Source organism: Trichechus manatus, unplaced genomic scaffold, assembly GCF_000243295.1.
Source record: "Trichechus manatus latirostris isolate Lorelei unplaced genomic scaffold, TriManLat1.0 scaffold00052, whole genome shotgun sequence".
NCBI lineage: Eukaryota > Metazoa > Chordata > Mammalia > Sirenia > Trichechidae > Trichechus > Trichechus manatus.
Genome location: NW_004443988.1, coordinates 12,877,908 through 12,892,331, shown reverse-complemented (window position 1 = coordinate 12,892,331; position 14,424 = coordinate 12,877,908). Strand labels below are relative to the sequence as shown.

At 33.0% G+C, this 14,424-nt stretch overlaps 1 protein-coding gene across 7 annotated transcripts in view; it reads left to right on the top strand.

Moving 5' to 3' along the window:
• Nucleotides 1-14,424, top strand: part of TRPM7 (transient receptor potential cation channel subfamily M member 7) — a 176,138-nt gene that overhangs the window by 38,911 nt on the left and 122,803 nt on the right. For 5 of the 7 annotated variants that reach the window (XR_002824320.1, XM_023732465.1, XM_023732467.1 and 2 more), the window contains exons 2-5: nucleotides 1,175-1,254; nucleotides 4,883-4,921; nucleotides 9,038-9,236; nucleotides 12,844-13,057. Coding sequence is in view for 6 of the 7 variants with exons in the window: in XM_023732465.1 (XP_023588233.1) it covers nucleotides 1,175-1,254; nucleotides 4,883-4,921; nucleotides 9,038-9,236; nucleotides 12,844-13,057 (532 nt within the window). In the remaining variant the exon portion in view is untranslated. Of the gene's footprint in view, nucleotides 1-1,174; nucleotides 1,255-1,290; nucleotides 1,753-4,882; nucleotides 4,922-9,037; nucleotides 9,237-12,843; nucleotides 13,058-14,424 lie in introns of those variants that run through there. The other 2 variants (XM_023732469.1, XM_023732468.1) reach the window with 2 other exon arrangements.

The window sequence follows — 14,424 nt, the reverse complement described above, 5'->3', positions numbered from 1 at the left end:
GGGGAACACAATTTAGTCTGTAACACCTCTTATTTTTGTATTTTTAAAAATTGAGCACTTAGCTCCTGAATTTGTAGCTTTTGTTTTCTGATATAATCATTTAAGACTAAATTTCACTGAAAGCACCATTTAGACTGCATTGCACAGGTTTTGAAATACATAGGGGTTTTTGCTATTACTCACGTCTAAGAAATTTAAAGTTTTAGTTATTTTTTCTTTGATCCTCAAATTATTTAAAAGTTTCAAGTATTTAAGGATGTTAAAACTAATTATATTATGTTAATTGCATTGGGATGAGTGAATATGATCTGAAAGGTATCCATTCTCTGAAATTTGTTGAGTCTTGCTTTATGATCAAGTACATGATCAGTTTTTATAAATGTTCCATGCTTGAGAGGAATGAATATTCTAGTTATATGCAGACATCAACATAAGTTCATTCAGTCAAGCTTGCTAATTGTTAAAATCTTATAAATAACTTTCTTGATGATTTTTTGTCTCATTGAACTTACAGTAATTGAGTGAAATGGGTTAATCTTCTACTGTGATGCTAGATTTTTCTAATTCTCCCTATTAATTTTTTGCTTTATTTTGAGACTGTTTTATTTGTTTAATCATATTTAAAATTGTTACAGAGTTGTGGCAGATTGAACCTTTATAATCATGTAATAACCTGCTCTATCCTTATTGAAGGTTAGAGTCAGTTTTTTCTGGTATTATCTTTCTTTTGATTGGAATTTGCTTGATAAATTTTTCTATCACTGAAACTTTACCCAGTCCATGCCCTTATTTGTCTTAGAAATGGCATATAGCTAGGTTTTATTTTTTAAATGAAATTTTACAACTACTTGTAATTGTCTTTTAAATGATCCACATTTGAAGTTTTTGGCTCACAATGGGAATCTCAGGCTTGGCTTCATTCTCTGGCTGTTTGAAGTAACAGTATGTGCACAGTTCTGTTGACTGGATTATCCAAGTCACAAGACTTACATGGAATGATTCTGATATTTTAGGTGTGCTGTCATCAGTAAGTGTATGGTATATAGTAAATATTTAGTAAATTGAAAAAATTAATGTAGAGGCATTTCTTTATATGTATTTATCATGAAATTATTTCATTCTTATAATAGTGGGTTAATTTATAAACTTCCTTTAAAACTTCGCTTTGTTTTAGTCCCAGAAATCTTGGATAGAAAGTACTTTGACCAAGAGGGAATGCGTGTATATTATACCAAGTTCCAAGGACCCTCACAGGTAAGTATAATTTTGTTTCCTCTGGGATTTTCTAGAAATGTAGATGTCAATTATATTACTGTTTATTAAAAACAAAAATCACTATAATTACTTGTAGTTACTGTTAAATTATCCTTCCTTTGGGATTGGGGGAAGGAGACAACATTAGCAAGATATCAGTCTTTTGGAATTCTTACTGAGGTTTGCAGCATAAAACCTCTTCTCCAAAGTGCTTCCCCATCTCTAAACTTTCTCAAATCAGACTATACCCACTGCTCACTTACTGACATGGTTCGGTTCCAAAGACAGGTCGTTATGCAAAAATTGGTGTTACATGAAAGGAGGATGACTGCGTAGTTACAGAACTGCCAAATTATATCATTGCATAACTGCCAGATTACATCGTTACATAACTGCCAAACCCCTGAGAATCATGGCCTAGCCAAGTTGCCACATAACCTTACCCATCACAGTCAGCGTTACTATCGCCTTGCACCTCTGCGCTCGTTACTGCCAGATGTAAGTCGTTAATGTGCAAAATAGTTGGATAGTAGATTTTTTCCTGTTGTTGTAAATGAGAAATGTCGGATCATGAGATGGTTGATAAGTGAGGAGTAGGTGTATTGTATTACAAAGATAAGGCCGATAGGTTATCTCTTGCAACTGATTCATTAATATTGAGAGCTTAAAGATGTTGGCGTATCTGTTTATTTATTGAGCATAGTGCCCAACACTGTGGTTCATGCTGAAGAAACCAGTATGAACCTAATAGTTCTGTTTTTATTTGTTTGCCGATATACAGATCAATATTTAATGGAAGCCCTGTCATCAGAGACTGTAGACATCTCTGAATATCTTTTAGGTCTTTAAAATGCATTTTGTAATAGAAAGAAAATTAAAGATAAAATTAATTTAAAATCAAGGAAAAGTTTACTTCTTGTATTTATTTAAGAAAACGTTTTTGCTAAAATATTTTTGTTCTTCTGAGGCCTGAAAATGGAAAAAGCTTAAAAAGACAAAGATAAAGTTAATTGATAGCCTCTCTAGCTCCTCTCTTCATAGCCACTGAGGAAAAACTAGTTGACAAGGAAGATTTGCAAGATTTTTGGATCTCCTTACTTTTCCCATCTCCTGTCAAACCTTGTTCTCTATCCATTTACCTTCTCTGCAACTTTTATTTCCATTTGATATATGGTTTTTATAAAAACTTACTAAGTAATTTTTTTTAACTGATACCTCTTTTAAATTACAGCCTCAGTCATTGTTCTTGTCCATAGTGGGTATTCGGTAAATATTTGTTGAATAGAATTTCCAAAACCTTTTGTTACATTTTATAAACCTGCTGTTTGAATTCATCATTTCTCTTGATTTTACAGTAAGAAAAAAATAATTTTGAGTTCATCTCTCACTTTAAAATATAACACATTACTATTGTAAGAGTAATGCACGTGATAAATTTTGAAAAGTTTTGAGAAGCAGAAAATTGACTTGGGACTCAGAGTTCTAACATCTCAAAAACAGTCATCATTAATAACATTTTGGGTGATTTGTTATTCTTTCCTTTCTTCAGTGCATAGTGTTATTTTAAACAAAATATTATTGTAAATATACTTCTCTATGTTTTATAAGAATGGTAATTAATATTCTGCTACTGTATGTACCACCATTTATATACACATTCCACTATTGAGCATTTGAGTTGTTTTCAATTTTTAGCCATTATAAATTAAAAATAGGCCAAAATGAAGGTTTTTGTGGATAAAAATTTTTGTGTATTTAATGCCCCCTTAGTATATGTAATGCCAAAAAAGCTTTCCAGAAGGATTGAAGCGATACACATTATCACTCTCAGTGAATGAGAGTGCCTGCTTTACTGAATATTGACTAGATTAATATTATCCATCATTTTTAAGGAAAGGTGATAAGTAGAAAATAGTATGTGTTTTAAATCTGCGTTTATTTGGTTACTATTGAGATAACATTTATTTTTTATAATTTTATTTTTTGTTTTTCTTTAATATCTTCTCATTTTTGGGGTAAATTCTGTAGCTTTTTATATAATCAAAATAGGTAACCTTAATACCTCTTCCAAACTCTAAATCTATGACTTACTCTTTGAAAAGTAATTTCTTACTGTATATTAAAGGTATGTTTCATTCAGCATCACATCACATTTCATAACCAGAGAGGACAAGTGATGTTTCCAAGGTCACATGGCTGTTAATTCATAAAGATAGGATTAGAATTTAGGTCTCTTTAGTTCAGCGTGTCAGTTAAATTGCAAGACACTGCTTTTCTTTCAATGAGAGAAAATATTATATTATCATTAAGGAGTTTATCTCCTACAGTTGTGTTAATTTCTTTCTGCAGCAGAGATACTAAAAGCACTTACCAGGTGTTGTAGAAACCTCAAGCTGTTATTAAGTATCCCCAGCCTTAACCATCTGTATGAGACATATTTTAAACACATGTGGTTACTCCTTTCTACACTAGTTGAGTTTTAAAATTAATTTTATACAGATAGGTAATACATTCACCTGATTCAGAATTCACAAGGTACCAAAAGTAGTAAGGGTAGCCTTCTTCCATCCACTGTACCTTTACTACCAAGTTCCCCTTCCTAGACAACTGGTGTTGTCCATTCCTTAGTATTCCTTCTAGAAACAGTCATGGTCTTTGCTTAAACATGCATATGTGTATATATCCTTCACCCCTCCCCACCATTTTTTTGTAACACATCCTTTTTTTTAGCAGGTTATGTTTATTACTTATCTTGGAAATCACTACTTTGTTTTTAATAGTTGTATCCTATTATGTCTGGACCATAATTCTTATTACTTGTCCCTTATGAATATTTTAGCCATTTTCATTTTTTTACTTTTAGAAAAAGCAAGCTACAATGAATAATAAAATTAATCATTTTTACACATATACTATAGATATTTTGCAGCATATATTTTTAGAAGTAGAACTAGAGGGTTAGAAGGAGCCTACATTTTTCATTTTGATTATTATTGCCAAATTTCCCTCAGAAATTGTGTCATTTTGCCCTTTCACCAACAGATCAGAGAGTACCTTTTTTTATATCCTGAATAAGCTACAGTTTTAGAAGTTAAAAAAAATTTTTCCTGATCAAATAGATGGAAATTGGTATCCCATTGTAGTTTTTAAAATGTGCATTGCTCTTATATATTCTTTTCATGTCTTTTTTTCCTTTGAACTATCTGTTTATGTGTTTATTCTTTTTTATATTAGACTTTTTTGTCTTGATTTGAAGAAGGCCTTTATGTATTAGGGTCACTAACCCTTTGTCTGCAAGTATTTTTTCCCAGTTTGTCTTTAGATTTATTAATGACATATTTTTGTATTGTAGAAATGTATTTCTATGTAGTTAAATTTGTCAGTATTTTCATTAATGGGTTCTGGATTTTATATCACAGCTAATTTAAAATATAGAAACCATGTGAGTTTAAAAAAGTTTTATGAATGTGTAAATCTGTGTACACATGACCTATGATATCTACTGAAACATCAAACTAATATAATTTTCTTTTGTTTTTTTCCTTTATATGGATTTTATGTAGTTTAATTAACAACAACAACAAAAAGATTCCCTTGAAATAACTGATTTATTCTTTGTGTTTTACAGATGCCTTCCAGGATGTCAAATTTGTCAGCAACTCGTCAGGTAAGTTTAAATAAATGACTGCATTGTACAGATTTTGAAGAATAAGCAAAAGAAATCAATTAGAAATATCAGTTAGAATATACCAAAAAAAAAAAAAAAACAAACTTACTGGTGTCGAGTCAATTCCAACTTATAGCGACCCTGTAGGACAGAGTTAAAACTGCCCCATGGGGTTTCTGAGGCTGTAAATCTTTACAGAAGCAGACTGTCACATCTTTCTCCCATGGAGTGAATGGAGGAATCAAACCGCTGACCTTTCTGTTAGCAGCCGAGTGCTAAATTTAACCATTGCGCCACCAGGGCTCCTTAGTTAGAATATAGTAGGATAATATTCACAGGGTGCTGCATTTGAGGGGTTTCTTATCTATACTTGGGAGGTGAGAGATCAGGCAAGGCTTCTTAAAACTCAGTGAAGCTACCTGGGCTGAGTCCTAAAGCTGAGTTGGTTGGACAGCGATTGAGGAAAGAGATAAGAGCTTTAGGCAGGGAGAGCACGATATGGGAAGATCTGGTTGCAGAAGGGATCATAGTTCCATCAGGAGACTGCAGAATGTAAGCTTTAAGATGGGGATTGGAGAGGTCTGAGCCCCCAGGGAAATAGTTAGGGGCCAGATCACTTAAGGTATTTGTGTACTATGCCAAATGGTTTTGATTCATATTAAAAGGACTTTAACGTGCTCAGATTTTCATTTTTGAAAGAGCAGATGCCATTTTGAGGAAATAGGATTGGGAGAATAATGACCTATATGTAGTAATTTTGGAGTAATTCTGTCAAAAATTGAGAGCCTTATGATGATGAAGAGAAGTGAACCTCTTTGAAGGTATTAATGAGATAGACGCCATAGGATTTGGTGGATGTGAGAGGAAATGAAAGATTTGAGGATGGTGCCTAGATCTCCTCCTTGGTCAGCTGAGTAATACTGTTTTGTTTGATTGTAATGTAAGTACTCAAACTTACTTTTGATTAGTTTTTGTGTTTGCATAGTCTCTTTTTCCATTCTTTTACTTGTTTGCATATAAAATGGGTTTCTTGAAGAGCCTATAGTTGAGTTTTGCTTTTGTTACCTAGTTTGATCATCTCTGTGTATTAATTTTGTTATTAGACCATTTATATTTAATGGAGTCGTCGATGTGACTGATTCTAAATCTGCCTTATTGCTATTTGTTTTTTCTGTGTCCCGTGTATTTTTCTTCCTTATCTTTTGATTTAGGTGATTTTTTTTTTACTTTTTTTATTTCATCTCCACTATTACATTACTAAAGGTCGCCGGGTGGTGCCAATAGTTTTCACCATTAAAAGGTTGGCAATTCGAACCCCCCCAGCAGTGCCATGGAAGAAAGACCTGGTGATCTGCTTCCATAAAGATTATAGTCAAGAAAACCCAGTGGAGCAGTTCTACTCTATTACACGTATAACACTTGGGGTTGCCGTGTGTATTATTACATTACTAGCTGTAACTATGGTTTTTTTTTTTTTTCAGTAATTTCTTTAGGGTAGGGACCTCCAAGCTTTCTCAGTTTACAGTATCATTAGTATGCCAGTAATTTTTTCATGGTACCCTAGGCCATACTTAATACTTTGCTTTATTAAGTAGTAATGTCTAAACAGCTATATATATTCATGTCTTAACAAGGTAGTGGCTTTTTAAAAAAATAATACATGCAAACTGAAAGGAAAATTACATTTTTGTTTTATTCTTAACAAACACTAATGAGATGTGTCCATCTTCTGGACATTGCCTAACTTCTCAAAGCTTGGAATCAGATTGGACACCACTGTCCTCATTTCTCATACGTGGATTTTTGTGTCATACTTGCTTTTAATCTCAGGAACCATCAAAAACTCAGGATCACGTAAATAATACATGATGAAAAGGAATGTAGTGTGATTGAATGTTGACACTGAACTTTCTCAGACTAGTCGTTTGTGTGGTGTCCAATATCACTGTTTCTCCCAAATTTAAAATGCTTTGTATGCCCTTGTGAGTTGGCTGTAACTCCCTGGAGTGTGTTAGTATACAGTTTAGGAACCATGTCTTTAAGTTTACAGCATACATTTTTATCACAGCTTTTAAATAATAATATACCACTTTATGTAAGAAAGGTGTAAGACCTGTCCTGCAGTATGCTTGATTTCTTTTGTCCTATCCTTTGTGCTGTTGTTTTCATGCGTTTTACTTCTAATGCATTACAAAATTTACATCTTGTAAATCCTACCATACATTGTTGTTATATTTGCTTAAGAGTCAGTTATGTTTTAAAGAGATTAACGAATGGGGGGAGATGTAGTTTATATTTATTCACATGTATTTATTGATTCCAGTGCTCTTCATTCTTTTGTGTAAATCCAAAATTAAATCTCGTATCATTTTCCTTTTCCCTGGAGAACATTCTTTAACATTTTGTGTGCAGGCCTGCTTTTGATTGTTATAAGAATTGTTTATTTTGCATTCAGTTTTGAAAGGTATTTTAAGTAGATATGAGATTCTGAGTGAACAGTTTTTATCCTTTTGGTGCTTTAAAGATGCCCCATTATATTTTGGCCTACAAGGTTTTGACAGGATGCCTGCTGTCATTCTTATCTTTGCTCTTCTGTACTTAATGTATCATTTATCCTGTCTGCCTTTAAGATTTTTTCTGATTCACTGGTTTTCAACGATGCCTTAGCGTGGTTTTCTTCAAGTTTGTTCTGCTTAGTTTTTGTTGAGCTTCTCCATCTGTGAATCCAATAATGTGGAAAATTTGGAGCCAACCTTTTTTCAAATATTTTCTCCTCTTCACCTCACTCCTCCACCTTTCTACCCCTGCCTCCTTTCTGTAACTTCAGTTACACGTGTGTTGAGCTACTTTTGTCACAGGTCAGTGATGTTCTGTTCCTTTTATTCCTGCAGTCTTTTCGCTCACTGCTTGTTGTTTTGGGTAGATTTCATTGCTATGTCTTCAAGTTCATTGATTTTCTTCTTTTGTATCGTCTAATATGCTGTAAATCTCATGTTGTTGTGACTTTTTCATTTCATTGTTTATCTTTAGATGTTCCATTTGGATTTTTTTTATATCTTCCAGTTCTTTCCTCATCATGTTCATGTTTTCCTCTACCATCCTGAGCTTATTTATAATAAACCCAAAACTAAACCAGTTGCCTTTGAGTTGATTCCAACTCATGGCAACCCCACATGTGTCAAAGTAGAAGTGTGCTCCAAAGGGTTTTCAGTGGCTGATTTTTCAGAAGTGGATCACCAGGCCTTACTTCCAGGGTGCGTCTGGGTGGATATGAACCACCAGCCTTTCAGTTAGTAGCCGAGCGCTTAAAGTGTTTGCGCCAGCCACCGATTACTGTATTTATAGTATTTGGAGCTTATTTATAATAGTTTTAGTGTAATTCTCTGCTAATTCTAATATTTCTGTAATTTCTGGGTCTTCATTTAGTGATTGATTCTTTTTTTTTCTCTCCATGTTTATGGTCTCATATCCGTCTTTTGCATGCCTGGTAATTTTTGATGGGTACAGTACTTTGTGAATTTTGTTTTGGGGTATTGGATTTTCTTGTATCCCATTAGAGAGTTTTGAAATTATTCCAGCATATAATTAAGTTACTTTGGATGAGTTCGGTCCTTTCAAATCTTTTGTCTACATTTTGTCAAGGTGAATCCTGATGAGGTCTCATTTAGCCCCACAAATTAGATAATTACCTTCTGAGAACCCTTCTGTAGGCCTTGCATATTACAAAATCATTACACTCTGGTTGGTGGGAACACAGATTGTTTTCTGCCTGTTGTGAGCTTTAGGAATTTTTTGACTTATTGCTTCTGGTAGTTTTTGCTTTTGGCTTGAGTAGATTATTTTTATACATGTCTGTTAGTGGTCCGTTCCTTTTTATTGCTGAACTGCTCTTCTGTTATGTCGATATATTACATTTTGTAGATGACCACACTAAATTTAGATGACCTCACCATCATGCACTAATGTACTTATATTATTTCAATGCTACTGTGAAGATATTAATTTATTGAGTTAAAATAAAAAACTCCAACTTTTCAAGCTCTTCATTTTTATTCAGTTTTTCATTCAATCTAGGTTTTTGAAAAGTCTTTTTAATTTTGTTTCTTTTTTCTGTAGATGCTTTTGTGGTCGCTTGGTCAAGCAACATGCTTGTTTTACTGCAAGTCTTGCCATGAAATACTCAGATGTGAAATTGGGTGACCATTTTAACCAGGAAATAGAAGAATGGTCAGTGGAAAAGCATACAGAACAGAGCCCAACGGATGCTTATGGAGTCATAAATTTTCAAGGAGGTTCTCATTCCTACAGAGCTAAGGTATCACATATTTGATTTTTCTACTGCATTATCTTGTTATCTAAGTAATACACATTCATTATCTGGTAATTTCTATAATACCATGTCAGATAATTAGTCTCAATCATTCCTGTATGTATTCTGAAGTTCTTTGTATAAGTACATATAAATATAAAATTGTTATATCTTAATGTTGGATTGAACCTTTTATCATTATGAAATGTCGTTTTCACTTGTCATTTTTCTTGCCAGAGTCTTTTTCTGAAGTTAGTAGAGCTACACTTTCGTAGAATTAGTAGTATATTATTTTCTTCCCTTTCACTTTTAACCTTTCCTTATGCATAATAGGTGATCTTTTAAGCAGCATACAGTTGGTTTTTTGTTGTTGTTTGATTTTAATTTAGTCTATCAACCTTTAAATTGGGGTATTTAACAAATTTACATGTAATAAAACTACCATCATGTTATTAGTTATTCATTTGTCTCACTGGTCTGTGTTCTCTTTTCTTTCTTGTATTCATTTGGATTAAGTATTTTTAATTATTTCCTTCCTCTTTTATTAGCCTGTTACTTACACGTTCTTTTTCTGTTAATGTAATCTTGTAATAAACATTATAAAATACATTTTTAATTTCTTTTTGATATTACTTATTATACAATCATTGTCTGTTATAAATGAGTACTTTTACATTTCCTGAACAGTGCAAGAATCTTTAGAATACAGTACTGCACTTATTTCCCTCATGACTTTATGTACTTTTGTCATAAATTTTAGTTCTGTGTGTATTTTACACCCCATAAAACATAATTATTATTCATTCAGATTTACTAACATTTTTACTCTTTACATTGTTCTGCTTGTCTCTGAATCTCTCAGCTTTACACCTTTACTTTCTTTTTCCTTAAAATCCCACTTTAATATTTATTTCCTTTAGAAAGTCTGCTGGCCACATGTTCTCCCAATTTTTCTTTTTCTGAAAATGTATTTTGTCTTTGTTTCTGAGAAATTCTTTTATTGGGGATAGAATTCTGGTTATGAGTAATTTCTCAGAAAACATTACACTTTTTTCTGGCTTCCATTGTTTCTGTTGAGATATCAGCATGAGGTCTTATTACGTCTTTGGAAGGCCATGTTTTTTCTTTGGGTGTTCTAAAATTTTCTTTTTGTCTTTTGTGTTTATCACTAGTATTATGATGTGCTTAGATGTGATCTTTGTATTTATATTTGTTGAGATTACCGTATTTTGTGCAAATAACATGTGCCTTCTACATTTATTTGCCATTTGCGCCCTCCCCCCTCGAGATATGTTCATAAGCACCGCTCTGCCACTTTTTCTTTTTACATGTTACTTTAAAAAAGTTAACATGACATGCTTACGAAAATATGGTATGGGGGGAGGTGCACTTGGTAAACAAACATAGAAGGTGTGCGTTATTTCCATAAAAATACAGTATTAGTACTTCCTGAGTCTGTCAGTTTTGGAAAACTGAACATTATCTCTTCAGGTACTGTTTCTGCCATGTTCTTGCTCTCGTCTTCTAAAATACCAGTTACATGTTATGTTCTAGTTTTCCCCTTTATCCTGTATGTCTTTTTTCTTTATTTTTCTAACCTTTCATTTTTCCTTGTTTCAGTCTTACTATTTTCTACTGACCTAGTTACTGACTCTTTTCATCTACATTTAATCTGTTGTTAAACTCATTCTTTATGTTTTTTACTTTCAGAATGGTATTTTTCCCCACTCTAGAATTTTCCATTGATTTTTTTTTTTCTAGTTTCTCATTCTATATTGAAAATCTTCGTCTTGTCTTTTTTCAATTCTTGGTTGTAGAATTATAGTTATTTTAAAGTCTATGTCTGATAACCTGATTATCTGGATCTCCTATTGATCTGTTTCTGTTTTTTTTCCTCTTGGCTTTTGGTTTTGTATGCCTGATTTTTTTTTCTTTTTCTTTTTTGCTGGACATGGTTAATGAAAATTGTAGAGATAATTCTAGGCTGTGGATGATGATTATTCCTGAGAGAATTTACTCTTTCTTCTGGTAAATAGCTAGACTAAGGACTTGTATTTCTGGTTCACTCTTACTTCTAGTATGCTTTGCTTGGAATTTCAGTCAAAAGGGTGAAATATTTAGTAGGGCCCCTCCTTCTTGCATCCCAGACCTCCAATATTTGTCATATTATCTCATCCTAAGTCTAAATGTCTCCCCAAAGCTTCACTTAGCTTTTCAGTTTCTAACCTGTGAATTTCAGTAACACCAGCTGCCTTTGGGTGAAAAGCAGTGCCAAATGATGGTCTCAACGCTAATAAGTTTTCTTTTTCTTTTGGATCCTGATCCTACAAGTTTTCACTGCCTTGGTAGCTCTCTGATGCTTTAAAACATGTTATTTATCTTTTTTCTAGTTTCTCTAGTTCTAGGGGCAGAGGTAGTCCAAAACAATCTAGCCCATCATTGCTGGAAATGGAACCCCTCATTTATTCCGAACAGTCTTTTTTTTTTTTTTTTTAATTAACTTTAGGCTGTTTTCCAAACTCTTTGTGTGCAAGTATAATTATGAGTTAAATAGAATGAGTGCAGAAAGACTTAGTATAGAATAAATCCCTTTACAAAGCACTCTTACTAGACTCTGAGGTCTCCTCAGTTTTATAGAATTCTGATATTTTTAGTTTGTCACTACGGAGATTTTCAGTGGCATTTGATCTCTGTAAAATAATAGACAATATATTGTTTTGCAAAGAACCTTTCTTAGAGATGACAATAAATTTCCCTTCCATTTTCTGACTGTTGCAGGGTTTTTATAAGCTAATTCATATATGTGCTTTAGAGAAAGAGAATTATTGTAGCTAGTAAATTTTGTGATGTTGCTTACAGAAAGATAAAAATTTTAATTCTTCAAACCAGAAGAAGTAATTCCACAGAATTGATAGCTTATTGTTGGTTACTTTTTCTATAAAATGATCTTTTAAATGTTAAACTGTTGAATCCATTTGAATGCCATGAAATGTCATTTAAAAATTTCTCATTTTTCAGTTTAATCAAATCCACAGTTACTTTGAGTAAAGGAAGCAATCATACACACACGTATATACATCTGTATATTTATATATATATATTTTTTTCTTACTGTATAATCAATTCTGGTATAAATGGATTAGATCATTAACAAAACTGTCAAATAGATAATTCACTGTTTTCCTCTGTTAATAGCAAGAATCTTAGAATCCTCCATATTTTAAATTATTTTCTTTCCTTTTCCTGTCATTGTAGCTTACCTTAATGTTTCTTACTCACTGCATACTCACAGTTAAACAGAGTAATCATTACTGTGGATAAATTTGTGAACTGGGTTAATGCTAATTAAATATGAACAGAAAGAGTAACATTTGTGTGTCTTACAGTTTAAAAATTACAGCGCCACTACTTCTATAAAACTCATAGAATGATTTTTCTAACTTTAAAATCATTTTATATTGCTATTCCTGGGAGTCTAAATACATTGAAAGTAGCCTATGAAATCAGTTTTTGTATACTCTGCTTCAAATAAAATTTTTCTGAAGTCATAATAATGTTGTATTCTGAAACTTGTGGACATACTCAACTATTTTGTCCGTTTTATCTTTTTTAGTATGTGAGGCTATCATATGACACCAAACCTGAAGTCATTCTGCAACTTCTGCTTAAAGAATGGCAAATGGAATTACCCAAACTTGTTATCTCTGTACATGGGGGCATGCAGAAATTTGAGCTTCATCCACGAATTAAGCAGTTGATTGGAAAGGGTCTTATTAAAGCTGCAGTCACAACTGGAGCCTGGATTTTAACTGGAGGAGTAAACACAGGTGATGTTATGATTATACCAGTCATATTTACTGTGTTTGTAATTTTTTCATAAAATCAACTAGATATTTGAAATAATGTCAACACTGAAATATCAACGTAAAGGGCTCTTCTGTGAAATAATCTAATCTCCATTTCCTAGGTAAAAATGGTTAGTGTAAAGGTGTTTGGTTTTGATTTAGGCTTTTAAAAAATCACTTTAGAGTTAAGGTTGGCAAACTCTAGCCCATGTGCCAAGTCCAGCTCACTCGTTTTTTAAAGTTTTATTGGAACACGGTCATGCTTATTTGTTTACATATTGTCTGTGGCTACTTTTGTGCTTCAGTAGTTTTGACAGAGGGTGTATACTACTCAGAGTCTAGAATATTTACTGTTGGCGCTTTACAGAAAAAAAAAGGTTGCCGACCCCTACTCTAGAGCAAAGCATTATTCCGATTACTTTCTGACTACCGGTAAATTGATAAAAATGGCAATTCATTGCCTAGGCAGAGTAAGAAGTGGTTTTCAAAATTTAATTATACTGTCACTTCCTTTTTTAAACCTTTCATTTTAAGCCTGTCCCATCACATATATGGATTGGATGTAAGGAAGGAAAATTAATTTTTAATAGCCAAAGTAAAACATAATTGTTTACTTAAATCAGTTTGCAGACATCAACTTCCTTATTCAACATCTGTCTTTTGAGACTTATTATGTGTCAGACACTCTTGTGGCTGCTGGAAATAGATAGTTAACAAAACAAACAAAATATTTACCTTCATGGAGCTTGCATGCTAGTTAGGGAGATGCAGACAATTAACAGATTACAAAATACTATTTATTATGTTAAGTGATAGGAGCTATGGAGATACGTGGACTATAGAGAAGGGATGGTGGAGGGACTATTATATAGTCAGGAAGAGCTTCACTGGTGACATTTGAGTAGAGATAGAAGGAAATGAGAGAACGAGATGTAAGAATAACTTGGGCAGATCATTGGTTGAAAGGAGAGGAAACACCTAGTGTGTTGGGAGAATAGTAAGATGGGTCTAGTGTAGCTTGAGTGGAATAAGCAAGAAGGGCTGTGTCGTGAGGTCAGAAAGTCATGAGTGTGTGGTGGCGATGGAGGAGTACAGTGAATAGCAGGGGCAACAGGCAGATCATTATAAGGCTTTGTAGGCCACTGTAAGCACTTTGACCTTTACTCTGCATGAGAAGGGATGATTTTAAGCAAAATGGTAACAAGAGCAAAGATAGTTGGGTGATATTTTGAAAATAGACTAAGTCTGTTTCAGGTGAGGGATGAAATCTAATACAGTTTAGAAATCAAATTGAATGATAATGTTGAGATATATGGTCTTTTGACTTGTCTTTTCTACTTTCCTCCATT